The following is a 14,405-nucleotide window of genomic DNA, read 5'->3' on the forward strand; positions in this document are numbered from 1 at the left end:
CGGAAAGGTTTACTCAGAGTAAACCTTTCAGGGAGAAAATGCCTCTCTCGCGGACATCAGGGAGCTGCTGTCCAAAAGAGGGAGACTCCCTGAACATCAGGGAGACTTGAGATCCCTGACATTATGTGTGTGGCAGTATTCCCTTCACTACCTGTAGTAGTGTCTCTTGTAGGCCACACCACACTGTCCACACTATACTAATATCCAGAAACCATCAGCTGCACAAAAAGCTCTGGCTTCTGCCTGGTCACTACTGTTGTGCTTTCTACTGTTTGCCATTCTACTTTCCCCATTCTCCTTAATGGTATTCTTTCTGTGGTATGCTATCATTGTACACTAAATATTAAATATCTGAAGCGATACTTGGTACATAAATACGCAGTCCTATATGTGCTAAAACCTGCCTGTTCATAGTAAGTCCTACACCTTTGGATACGTCACACACCTTGTTGGAGATGTGTCATCAGCAGGGAGAAATAATGGTTCATACATGACCTCTTCCCCCCAGTCCACTAGGGGTCTATTCACTAAGCTGCCGAAGGATCTAGCCGTAGCTTCGGCCGATATCGCAGGTTACCTTTCTGCCACCTCTCTTTGATGCTGTAGTCCATGACCACTTCTTCCTCTACAACCCCTCTTAATGAAGCACAATCAGATGCTGCTCTCCGTCCTCCACTTCTCACCAACAATCAGTTATTGCCCTTCCTTCACTTTCCTTACTGCCCTCCTGCCATGCTTAGCCCCACTCTACCTATTCTCCTAATGGGCTATGATCACATTTAGCTGAGCCTCCTTGTCCTTCACACAATGGGATCCTACTATATCCTTTATCTTTGGCTGATTCATTATCATCTTCTCTCCTACTTCCCTACGTCCTTGATCAGCTTATACTTACTGTATTTGACCAGGTAATAATTGTACAGCTAAAATATTGTTTGATTGGGCAGTAATATACTAGTGTATTATATGTGTCACTCAGATGCCATAAACCATTCAGCCCACATTAACCCATTAATGATTAGACAATTAATTTTAATCTCCCAGCCTAGGTTGCCTACATACCATAGTTGCTGGCTATTAATTATAACTGTAGAGCCCTGATGCTCAACCTGCAGCCCTTTGGCACTTATTGTGCAGCTATCAGGGCCTCTTCAGCCGATTGGCTGCAGTAACTGTTTGGCCAACAATTTTCCACATGACTTCTTCAACAAGTCTATGGAGAAATCAACTTGTGTTGAGCCAGATGGCGCCAACAGGGCCACCCACAGGTCGGACTTTGCATGATTCAGCACAAAACTGACTAGATTTGACCCATGTCTGGCCAGCATAAAGCCTATTTCCACCTTTGCAGAGGTATTAAAAAAAAAACCCATATATAGCATGTACATGAAGCAGGTATATGCAGCTGATGTATATGACACCCGATACCTCAATATTGGGTGTCTGAGATTCACAGCAGAGCGGACACACATGCCGGCTTTTGCCGGCATTCTGACAGCTCGTATAGAACGAGAGAGATATCTCTCTCAAGCTATACTGGCTTTTTTTTTTTATCTTTGACTTTCAGGAATAGACACATAATGTATCTATTCTTGAAAGTAGAATGTTTCAGTTTTCTGAAACATTCAGTGACAGCTGAATCCTGAACTGCTGCAGGATCAGTGCCACTAACTTATTATCAGCTGTTCTGAAGTTTGAAGCAGCCTGATAATAACCAAACATGTATTAATTTATCAAGCAGTAATAGTGAGATTAATTCACAATGACTGCTTGATATAATTAAATAAATAAAATAACATTTTTAAGTTTAAAAAAAGTGAAAAAAGTGTAAAAAAAAATAGTGAAAAGTGAAAAAAAAAAAAAAAAGTGTAAAAAAAATAATAATAAGGGACAAATAAATGAATGTATGTATTGCATTTTTTTTTTAGCTGTGCTGGTTTTGTTAAAAAAATAGTACAAATCAAACTGGGAAAAAAGTGTTTTTTTTAAACGTTTTTTCCTCTTTTTTTATATTTTATTTGTCCTAAGTGAGGCGTTAGACACACATATATGATATAAATATATAGCCCTATCTGTCCTCTAAAAAACAATATATAATATGTGTGGGTGCACTTTGTAAGAAAGTATATTACTGACGTGGAAGAATCACACAGCAAAAATGTCAAAAGTGTGTCAGTCATTTACGAACAGAAACCAAAAACAAGCTCAGTCATGAAGGAGTTAAGGCCTAATAAAACGTTCATAAAAAATGAACAAAGCCTGCACTGTGAGATATAACAAATGTGTACACGTATACATCATCACTGCACCTCTTCATTACCACAATATATGCTAATCACTTGCAAAGGTGGAAATGGACTTTAAGTTGATCTCTTTAACCTGTGTTGAAATGATAAACAGTAAACAAATGCTGGGAAGGAGGGCAGCACCTAGGAACATGACAGTAAAAGTGTGTGCACAGCAAAAATGAAGGCTGAAATTAAGCAGGTAAATATGAATTCTTGTATATTAATATTTATTAATGTTAATGCGTGTTTAACACACATGCTTTAACACATGTTATGTAACTAGTTAACATGCCTTGCATTAAGGCAGACCATTCATTTCAGTGGGCTGACAACCCACCACAGAGACTAACAATTGTATTTCACTAAGTTTGGTGAGCCCAGCAACACAAGTGAGTGCACCAAAGCACATAACGTACATTAACACAGCATACAGGTGTGAATGGGTCCTAAAATTGTGACAGGATTGATTGTAATTAAAGTAATTTGTAATTTATTTTCTTCAGTGCCACTGGAACCATATGTGACTGCTGTTCATCACCAGTGCCTTGGTTGTCCTTATCCAATAGACACAAACAATGAAGAGGTTCTGCGATTCGTACACATCGCTATTGAAAAAATGAACAGACAGGGGAGTCATCTGTACTACTTTGATTTGGACCAAATAGTAAATGCCACCCGCCAGGTCTGTACAATACAAACGTAATCATTTTAGAGGCAAATGCAGTGTCACTCACTAGGTCCACACAGAACTAAAGTTGCCTTAAAGGTCAAAGATAATCAATTTAGTATTAATATTGTACATAATGACTTACTGTTATGAATTCCAATATTACAAGCACTAATTGAGGAACTTATTTTAGACAGAGGATGACTGTCAAATAATCCTGCCAGTCTTACCAATTTTAGAAATGCATCCAGCCTATGGGGTACTGTCAGATTCCTAAAGACAACTTGGCTAGCAAATCTCAGGAAAAGTCAATTGACTGAGTTAAGCTGGCCACACACCTTACAACCATCGCAAGACTTTTGCCTTGCGATGGTTGTAAGGTAATTAAAAAAATGTACGATCTGCCCATCTCGGACAGGCAGATCGTACTTGCGTTAATCGCAAGCCCGCCCTGCTGAGGGGCGGGCTTCCGATGACCGCACTGCTAAACAGGCAGTGTGCGCTTGCGCACACTGGCCCGTGCGCCAGTTATCTCACGATCATGCTACAAACCAGCCGAAAATCGTACGATTCTCGGCTGGTTTTCAAACATCCTCGAAAGACAAAAGTCGTGCGACCGTACAGTAGAAATGGTCGCACGCCTTCCACACACCTTGCGATAATCGTACGATCGCGGGATTTCCCGCGGTTATTGTACGATTATCTCAAGGTGTGTGGGCACCTTTAGACTGGATTTTCTGGTCAACAGCTCTTGTCCACAACAGACAAAGCTGGAGCAAGGGTGTTTTCTAAGTACATAGACATATAATGCAAATATGTTTTGCTGTTGGGCGGGCAGAGCTTTTCTAATAGACTAATTCTCCATCAGGTCTTCCTTCCTTGTGATTTACAGCGGATGGCAGTGGCTGTATATATTTGCCACTAGCATACTGTCAAACAGCTATGGAATCTGCCCACTGCTATCTGTTGTCAATCACAAGGGAGATGGACCTGACGGGGAACTAGTTTCTCAGAGTTCCTCATTAGGTTCACCTGTCTTATTATTGACAGCGGACAGTAATGAGGATTTTATAGCTGCTAACATGCTGTCTAGTAGCTATGGAATCTTCCCACTGCCATCCACGCTATCAATCACAAGGGAGGCGGTACTGATGGGGAACTAATCTTCCTGCTTCCTCATGAAGCTCACCCACTGTCAATCCAGCCCTGCATATCTCGTTGCTAGGTCGCAGTCAGCTATACTGCTGACAGTGTTCCAACAACCAATGCCACCTCACTGGCCCCATTCAACTGCTGGCTGGGTGATTCCCCAGCCAACAGCTAAATATATAAACAAATGGATGAGTATTCTGGTTGACATAATTAACCAAATATGGCCATTGACTGTAAACAAAGGGCTGGGGAATCTGGCTGACATTATTGATCAAATATGGCCTTTGCCATATTTGGGTTATGACATCAGCCAGCATTTTATGGCCCCTCTGGTCGTTTTATTGGTTGTAGCAACCAACTAAATCTGTTGCATTTATTTGTCACAGAACAAACATGCCCTGCTCTTTACTACAAAGCGTGTTTGCATGCCTGTCTCTGCTCGCCAACTTAGAGTCTGTGTTAATTACCTCCAGTTTCGTTATATATGAATTGGTGGTGATTCTTTTTGAATTTGTCAAAGCCATAGCGACTCATTGTGAAAGTGACATAAATAAAAACGATATGAATCTGTTGCACGTGTCAGAACTAACAGAACTGTTGTAAGACTTTCATGAATTAGGCACAGGATTTTTAAAGGCATAATACCACCACAAATGTTTAATGTAATCTAAAAACCCCTAATAGTTTGTCCCTGATTGCAGGGCTCCTGACTGGATTTTAGTCTGCCAAATCCTGACTTGAAAGATAAAGTGCAATACTCTTGAGAGTTTTTTAGAGCAAAGGACACTTCAGAAGAGAACATTTGTTGAAGCAGACTTTTGGCACCCTCTGTTGGTCAATCATGTTATCATTATAGAAGTTAAAGTACAAATGATTGGATATCGATGTGGTTAAATTACACCAGGATTATTTACTGAAAGTAATGATACTTGGTGGGATTTAAATTTTAAAATATGGTTATCTAAAATTTAGGAGACTTCTACATTTATTTAAGGTCATCCATAGACTTTAAAAGGCAAACAAACATGCAGTCAAAGTCCAGTCTTTTTTAGGCTTATCTGTCTACTGATTAACATGATTACATGGCTTGGCTGAGTGTGCATGTTTACAGTATGCTATTGAGAGTGAATGGGAGAGCTGATGTTGGATACCTCCAGTGCAATCAATAGACACATGTGTGCTACTATTATTTGGAATGAAGAGCATCACCACACTTCTGAAGTCCTCCCTGTACTCACCTATTTCTGTAATCAACCTTTACATCTCCCCATTTAAACCTTAAAATGTATTTCCACTTTTGCAATCAAAATTTAGAAAACCCCTCTATATGTTTGTTATAATGAAAATATATCTTTTTTTTTTTAATCGTACTTTGTAGATGTTTTGTTGCATTAGACAAGATGGCTGAATTAAATTTTTTTTTTCTGAGCACCTTTCCAGTAATCTGTGTTTATGAAAAGACTAAAATCCTTTTCCACTCTATCCAAAAGTTTTGCTGGACATACACTTCAAACAAAATATAATTGCCGTTACTGCCTTTGCGGTGCCAGGAAACATTTTCCCTATGCAAAATTGATCACAGTTGCCCAAGAAGATTTATTTTGCCTTCCTCTAGACTAAAACTACTTTGGTTGTAAAAGCTGTGAATATAGTTAACCATATAATTATATCACAGTTGTCCTCTTATGTTTCAGGTGGTGGGTGGATGGGACTACATCATAAACTGTGTGGTTAGAAAGACAAACTGCTCTAAAATGGATTTTAAAACCAAAGATTCAAATGAATGCAAACTTGACAAAGAAGGGGTAAGTTTTTTTTAATAATCATAATATACACTAAATATACATAAAATATATGCTGTGTTTAGTAATCTGGCATAAAGCTTAGAAATCTCCATGTTAAACTCGTAACAGGTATTTGAGAACTTCACACAACTATATTGATCTGCTGCCATGTAGATTCCAAATGATAGTAATTTGCACGATATAGAATGGTACAAATAAAAAGGGACTTCACCCAGCTAGGGGAAAATTAAAAGTTAGCAGCTGCAAGTACTGTAGCTGCTGACTTTTAAAAAAAACACATACTTACCAGCCCAGGGCTTCTGAACTTCTGTGCCACCATCTTGGATTTGGGAACAGGTTTTGACTTCCTGATTACTCACAGCCACTCCCCTACTGTACATATATGGGATCCAAACTACAGGGCGACTCTATCCCAGAAGGCTGTGGGCAGGGGGCGTACCAAGGGGACATCATTTTTGGAGGAATTGGGAGTGAATACCACAAAAAATGGTACTTGTCCCCCCCCCCAAAAAAAATTGCAATTGTGAATTGTGTAAGAGGCTGGGGAAAGAAGAGGATGATGGTGAGTGTCATTTTCAGTTGAAGGTCCACTTTAAGTACCAGCTTCTTCCATGACTAGTTGCAAACATATTATTTTCTGCCTATGCTTGCTATGTTGAGATATGTGTAAAATAGATGTCCCATGGAAATGTAACTGCTCACTAAACCTCAGGGAATGAGCTCTATATTAACATTTATTTAGGGACATGGCACCATACACCCAGTGTCCAGTTCAAAAGCCCACTAGCAAGGTGGAATTATAAGCCAGGGAGTGTGCTCTAGATAATGGGAATGTGCTAATATGTTTTTAGACTAGGACACTAAGGGGGTCATTCACAAAAGAGTGAAGAGTTTGGAGAAGGGAGGAGAAGTGAACAATCTAGGACAACATAGCTGAACTAGAAAGTGAGCTGAAATGGAGAATTTTTCCAAATCAACTATGTTGTCCTACATTGTTCACTTCTTCTGCATTCTCCAAACTCTTCACCCTTTAGTGAATAACCCCCTAAATATCAGACAAACACTATCAGGGTTATTCACAAAAGGGTGAAGAGTTTGGAGAAGGCAGGAGAAGTGAACAATCTAGGACAACATAGCTGACATGGAAAAATTATCCAATTCACCTCACTTTCCAGTTCAGCTATGTTGTCCTAGATTGTTCACTTCTCCTGCCTTCTCCAAACACTTCACCCTTTTGTGAAGAGCCCTGTAAATATCAGGAACTAAGCTCTGAACACAGCTAAAGTTCAACTAAGGGCTTGTTCACACCGAAAGCATGTGCGTTCCAGAGCGGTAGCTGCTGGAACGCACCGCGATCGCTAAGAAACTTCTCCCCGCATTGTGGGGCGGGGAGAAGACTTTGCCAGCATTGCGTTCCACTGCAAACGCAAAAATATGGCTTGCTCTATTTTTGGCGTTTGCAGTGGAACGCAATGCTGGCAAAGTCTTCTCCCCGCCCCACAATGCGGGGAGAAGTTTCTTAGCGATCGCGGTGCGTTCCAGCAGCTACCGCTCTGGAACGCACACGCTTTCAGTGTGAACAAGGCCTAAAGGAAACTACTGCACCTTTGACACCCCGCTATTATAGTGTTTGATAATATAGAAAGCAAAAAGTGATCTTTAGGACCTAACAATGTTTTTGGTTGCACGGATATTTTTAGATAATATTTCACATGATTGCATATGAATAATAGTAAATACAAACTAGCAGTATGGCAGAATAAATATCCCATAAGTACAACCTATAGGAAACAAGTGTGTGATCTATGGGAAAAAAAGTGGTACATATACTAAATGTACCAAAATGTCCCTTAAAAAACTCTGTGTACATCAATTATAAATACTAGGGATGCACCGATACTAGTATCGGTGCCAAGTATTTGGGAGAATACTTGTACTCGCCCAAATGCTCCAATGCGTAGCCCCATACTTCCGGTATCAGGAAGGCGGGCAGCGAGTCATTACACGCTGCCTGGCTTCCTGATTGACTGGGAAGCCGGCTCCATGCTCCCTCGTCACTCCTTGCAGGAAGAAGTGCTCTAGCAATGCAGCAACTGTGCAGGACCTACACTAGTGAAACTAAACTAGAGATCCTTTGCAAAACAAAAGCGTTTAAAAAATGTTTTGGATTGCTAATTAAATATGATCGTTTTAAAATAAAAATGACAGAATTTTTTTTTCCTTTCCAGGAAACAGGTGAGTGTGAACTCCAGGTATCTGAAACTCCTGATGGCCAAGTAAATGATATCATCTTAAAGTGCACATCACAAGCTGGTAAGTAATTAAAAAACAGGTTTCTGAAGAATGGCCTTATAGTTGTAACCTACTACTGAGATCACACAATATAATCCAAGTTTATAGCTCTGGCCATCTGTAACTTCTGCTATATAGAGTATTTGAAATAGGATAGTGTGGTACTATAATAGGACATTTAGATGTCAGGGAACAGAAAAGTCATACCGCCTTTTTTTCTTTTACTTTAAAGAACTATGGGGAGAGTGAATTACACTCATCCTCATAGTTAGAGCCGACCTGTGACAGTGAAACTGTCACAGGTCGGCTCTATTGATCGGGAAGTGAGCGAACACATACCTTTGCTTGCCCACTTCCCGATCATCTCCCTACAGAGAGCGGTCACTGTCAGTCACCATTCCCCACAAGGGTTCCCCTCTCCGATCCTCCAGCGCTGACTGGAAAGACGGACAGGAGGCGAGCATAGCTGGCTCTGCCTCTAGATAGGCAAAGCCCACTGTCAATCAGGCAGCGGGGTGGATCTCGTTAGTATTGCCGCTATCTGTCCTGGCTGTGGCGCTCTTATATGCTGAGTTTTTGGTCACAGGAGGACGTCAGTAGACAGTTTGTCCTACCGTGACCCTAAAGAGAACTATGAAAGGTTACCCCAGAGTTCTCTTTTAATTCCAATGCTGCAGTTCATCGTCTTCCCAGCAGATGGAGGTGTGCAACTATCTCTATGGCCTATTCACAAGGATCCAGAAAAATACTATCTTTTTGTTGCAAAATGTTTACTGATCATTTTCAGCATATTAACAAATATTTGCACTGGTTTAGAAGGTCCTAGAAATGTAAGCAAAACAAATGTTGCTGATTTAAAAAAATGCAATATAAAGCAACTGCAAATGTAGAGTGCCATCAGTGTACTCATTTATATTTAAGAGATTTTAAGATAGGTCAAGTTTTCACTTTGTTCTTAAAATTAATAGAAGTGCCACTCATTCACTGTTTTTTCTCTTTTTATATTTACTACAAAAACAAAGTTCCCCCTTCCCCTTGAGATAACAGCCTACCATGCCAGGCATATGAGCTAGGTAAGGACCCATTAGAGTGGCCATTTAACATGATAATACCAGTCCATATGCCCTTCATCAATACATGGCTGATTCAAGTGATATATAGGGTTCCTATAACAAAGCCTCACAGGGTTATTCACAAAAGGGTGAAGAGTTTGGAGAAGTCAGGAGAAGGGAACTACCTAGGACAACATAGCTAATCTGGAAAGTGAGCTGCATTGGAGAATTCTTCCAAATCAGCTATGTTGTCCTAGGTAGTTCCCTTCTCCTGCCTTCTCTAACTCTTCACCCTTTTGTGAATAACCCTGTCAGTGTTTTTCTCACAAGCACTGGACTTTTCCCACACAAATGATGTCCTTTCAGAACAGGTAAGTTACTGCTCCCTTCCCGTTGAACTCATTGACTTTGTTGCATTAAGTTTCACTAAAAACAAAAACACTCTGTTTTTAAAGTAGTATTAAACTCTCAATGTCGTTTTCAAGAATGAATCCAGATCAAATAACTATACATTGCCCAGCAAAATATGTGTACATTTTTACCCAATCACTTACAGTCATCATGTTTCTAATCAGCTGGCTCCAACTCTCTTAGCTCTGCTTCTCCTGTCCAGTACAAGAACACAAGGACAGAGCAGTCTCCAACAACCATCCATCTACCAGACTGGGGAAGGGAAGAAGGAGGAGTGGAGAGCTGGGAGCAGGGTAGTGGCTTGCCTTGCTGTGCAATGGTACCATGGATCCACACACAAGGGTGACTCCATAGGACCCTGCAAGAGAAAGGGGCAACTTAAAACAGGATATCAGGGCCAGTGCTCAGGGGACCAGCTGATTCTGCAGGAAACTAAAACTTTTAAACAACAAGGAGCAGCATCCATTGTAAGCGTTTTACTTAGCATTTGAAAAAGCTTAAAAACCTTTTGACTTTAATATCACTTTAATAAATATTAGGAACAAAGAAACTTTTCCACACATGCTAATCATTTTAGAAAAAATAATTTAAAAAGAACGCATTGCCATGTGCTACATTAAGTGCTACTATTTTTTTAAATTTCCATCTACGATGAACTTTGAGGAAAGTTGGCTGTCAGTGCCTTTATCAACTGCTGCCTATTTTTTTCAGCAGAATTTATTGTTGTTACATAAGTCCTATTGAATGAATAAAGTAGTTAACAATGGCAGTTGGGAGGAAGTGATGGGTCAAATGTGTCTGGGTTGGATTTGAGTTCATTGAACTCATCAGAAAATCCACAAATTCCAAACTTTAATCTGAACCCCACTGAAGTCTATGGGGGTGAGGGAGGCAAATCCTGAAAATCAATTCTGCCTATTTTCAAGGCTAATAGGGAATGGACCATAGCAGACCACGTGGCCTCGGCATGGGGGAGGCATGATGGGGACAAGAGGCTCATCTCCACATGCGGTCTCTAAGAGTGTGGGGGGGTCTGCAGGGTAGGAGGAATTATCAGAATCTGGAAGCTCTCTTTAAGATAAGGGAGCCCCCAGATATCCAGCCGCCCCCTGTCCCCCTCCCCTTTTAGCACCCTTGGTTACTCATTCACAAAAAAAATGACAAAGTAAATGAACACACAGACACCTTATAAAAGTCCTTTATTAAAAATTCCTCAAATAATGACCCACAATGTAGATCCAACATCAATCACACTGAAAAGTGATGTAGATTTATAGTCAATGACAATTATGCACATACAATCTAACATCAAAAACAACCTGCTTGCAAGGGTCCTGCACTCAACAGATTCTCATTCCAACTGACAGTTCCTGCCAGAACCAGAACCATATTGGGTCAATGACATCATACCATATGAACAGTGGCCTTGCCCAGCACAGTCCAAATGCAAAGACAAGAAAAGGCAATTTGGCTTGTTTATAATCGGCACGGTTCACACATGTTGTGGAGATATGCATGTGCCTTTTTATAAGGCCCCGTTCACACCGGGGTGGTTTGGCCACGCGGATTTGGCCGTGCGGATCCGCCGACATGAACGATCCCATACATTGCTATGGGGACCTTTCATGCGACGGCGCGACTCAGCGCTGAAACACAATTAAAAGCTCCCAAAACCTCCCTTTTGGCTGAGGCCTAGAGAGCATAGAGAGAGCACACCATGGGCTGGAGTTTGCAGATCTTTTAAACAGGTTAAAAGGGTTGATATGGAAAAAAGAAGACTTTTCAATTTCCCTCTTTCATAGACATTTCCTTTAAATGTTTTCATTTTATAAAGATGTTCAGAGTAAGCATAAATGTGCATATAGTTGCCTGTTCTTGCGCAGTAGGAATGAAGGGAAGTAAAGTAATCAGTGACATATGTAATGACACATATAATTTAATAGTAACAGCAGCATTTAAATTAGGAGATGACAGAGCACTCATTAGCAAAACACCACTGTACTGTTTTTCTATCAAATCTGATTTTTCTTCACAGTTCACTACAGAATTATATTCTACCTAATATGCATCAAAGATTTAAATTTGTCTTTAAAAAAAGAAGTGTTTTCTGTTGGTCCTGTTAATTAACATGTAAAGTAGATGTAAACACTGACTTGACATTAAGTTGGTATGGTCTATCATGAACACTTGCCTTTTTTTCCCATAAAATACAGTTTTTTTTATGTAGCAGCATCCGTCAAATGATCAGAAAAATGGTAATGTGCAACTTTACTGTATGAATGGAAGACAAACTGGCAATGTCAATAAAATGATAAAGGGGTATGCAACAAGCAGAAAACAAAGTGAGGGGAATTTATCAAAACTGGAGCAGACAAAATCTGGAGCAGCTGTGCATGGCAACCAATCAGCTTCTCTTTCATTTTCAAATCTTTACTGAACAAACTGAAGAGAGAAGCTAAGTGGTCGCTATGCACAGCTGCTCCAGATTTTATCTGCTCCAGTTTTGACAAATTCCCCCAAGTATATCTGACAGTGTAAATATTGCAATACAAGGCTGCCCAGGGATAGTTCCCATAAAAGTGGGAGGGGGTAGCAGGTGGCAGCACAATACAGAATAATAATATCTAAGAGAACAGAGTGTAAGAAGAAATCTTTAGTAAACAGTACATTCTAGTGGAAACACAGTTACTGTAAGGTCCCGTATGCAAACACCCCAGTCCGAGTATATAGTGATCATGCGTTTCACCTATAGCAGCCGTCTTTCCCTTAAGGCTAGTGCACCTACTGGTACTTGGATGCCCCCAGTGGAAAGTGAGGTCAGAAGTAGCAGAAGAGGAATCCAGGAAACAAAGGAATTGGTCAGTCAGGCAGGGAATATCCAGAAAAAGTAGCCGAGGGTCAGGGCAGGAAGCAGACAAGCGGGAATCAGAATACAAGAGTGCACTTGATCAGCAAAGAATCGCTATCGCAAGCAGTGCGCCACAGACTGATGATATTTACATAGAGTGCCTCCATAGACACAAGCCAATCCCAGCTCGGGGTGTGAGGCAGATGCATTACTCCACAGCAGAGATGCAAGCCAGCACTCAGGCTGCAAAACACTGTGGCCAGATTCATTACCTCACAGCTAAAGGCTAGAGCTGCAGCTAGCGACACAGACTAATAACCTACACAGGCTGCCTGACACTTACTTACAGGTCCCTGGGGGGTAACACCTCTCTAATTAGGAGGCTGGCTGTAGCTCATAACCCAGGTAGTCAACCACAGGCTCCACATGGGAAAGGCGAAGGAGTGTTCCAGGACAATCACCTGGTGACAGTAAAGGAGGTCACCCCACCTGTCAACAGATAATGTGCTGTCCCACCTTAGGGTGGGAAACAGTGTAATTTGTATCACTTGCACATGTCCAATTGTCCTAGGGATTGTGGGAGCCTACTGGATCATGGGCAAAGGAATTGAAGGGGCCTGCAACCACTGCTGGACATGGTGGGTGAAGAGGGACTCCACTACACTTTCTTTTTTTTGCATCTCATTGCTGCTGCTGTAGGCATTTGACAGGCCATCTAAGGCCCACCTGTATCAGGCTAAGACCTGCTTATAGGGTTACTGAACTCTACATGCCATTGCGACTCTTAAGCACCCATCTACACCTGCCCTTATGCACCATATCTAGAGATTCTTTTACTTTATTGTATTAACATGATTTAGTCCAGATGAGGCACAGGACATACATATTAGCTGGTGTTCTTCAAACTTGGTGAGAACACCTGCCTGAAGCCATCCTTAGTGTATGATTCCTTGTTTAGGGTCTGTGTTCATGGGCAAATTCAGCTTGCTTTTCAGATCAGTTTGAGATGCTTCTGAGATAATTTGGAATTAAATTTAGTTGCATGTGACCTGCAGTTGTCTTCCTCCTGATCTGCATTTTAGATTTTTTTTACTGCTTACCTTAATAGTTCCACTGCAGAGCTGTCAAGTTCAGCAGAGTTCAAGTTGCTTTCCATGCTTTCCTACTCAGTCAGAACGTAGTGTGACTGGCAGGAGCAGAGAGGATGGCAGCTGGACATCAGTTTTGGACAGCTGCATCAGTTCTGACCTTTAGAATAAAAGTAACAATTTCATTTATTTAGGTTTATTTTCATTCATGAGATTTACACAAGCTTTTGGATAGGAGCTTTAATTACTGACCCTTTCTTGACTGCTTACTATGTAAACTACTATGTTTCCAGGAGTTTGCCTTAACTGTCCTTTAAATGTGGATTCTGATGATGCTGAGCTTCAGAATTTACTAAGCCAAGTTATAGATGAGTACAATTCCAACATTAATGTTACAAATCTGCACAAGCTTAACCAAGTGATAAAGGCAACAAAACATGTAAGTGTATAACTGCATGCATGATGATAATTAAAAGTATGCATTCATAAAATGATCTCAAAATATGGAAATGTTTGTCATTCATGAACACAGGTTCTTATACCTGTGCCCAAGAGGAATTGATTTATCAAAGAGCTGGAAGTTGGACACGTCCACCCTCATTAGGGTCACACAATGCCGAATCCAGCTATAACACTCTAAAGTGACTGTCCAGTCTTCAATAACCAACAATAGTTCAGAATAGAAAGTTTTGCTTACTATTATCACAGTGTAAAGGAGCTAATAGAGGAAGTTGGTCTCAGGATCTCTGTATCTTGAAGTCTTTATGCAGCAATCCCGAGACCATGTAAAGTTATTCTGTTA

At 40.7% G+C, this 14,405-nt stretch overlaps 1 protein-coding gene across 1 annotated transcript in view; it reads left to right on the forward strand.

Moving 5' to 3' along the window:
- The window catches only part of LOC108795800 (kininogen-2-like), a 32,342-nt gene that overhangs the window by 12,993 nt on the left and 4,944 nt on the right, over positions 1 to 14,405 (forward strand). Inside the window, exons 5-8 of the mRNA XM_018567111.1 lie at positions 2,792 to 2,970; positions 5,802 to 5,912; positions 8,141 to 8,225; positions 13,897 to 14,042. Of these exons, the coding sequence (XP_018422613.1) occupies positions 2,792 to 2,970; positions 5,802 to 5,912; positions 8,141 to 8,225; positions 13,897 to 14,042 (521 nt within the window). The remainder of the gene's footprint in view (positions 1 to 2,791; positions 2,971 to 5,801; positions 5,913 to 8,140; positions 8,226 to 13,896; positions 14,043 to 14,405) is intronic.

This window comes from Nanorana parkeri, unplaced genomic scaffold, assembly GCF_000935625.1.
Source record: "Nanorana parkeri isolate BGI_ZX_2015 unplaced genomic scaffold, ASM93562v1 scaffold29, whole genome shotgun sequence".
NCBI lineage: Eukaryota > Metazoa > Chordata > Amphibia > Anura > Dicroglossidae > Nanorana > Nanorana parkeri.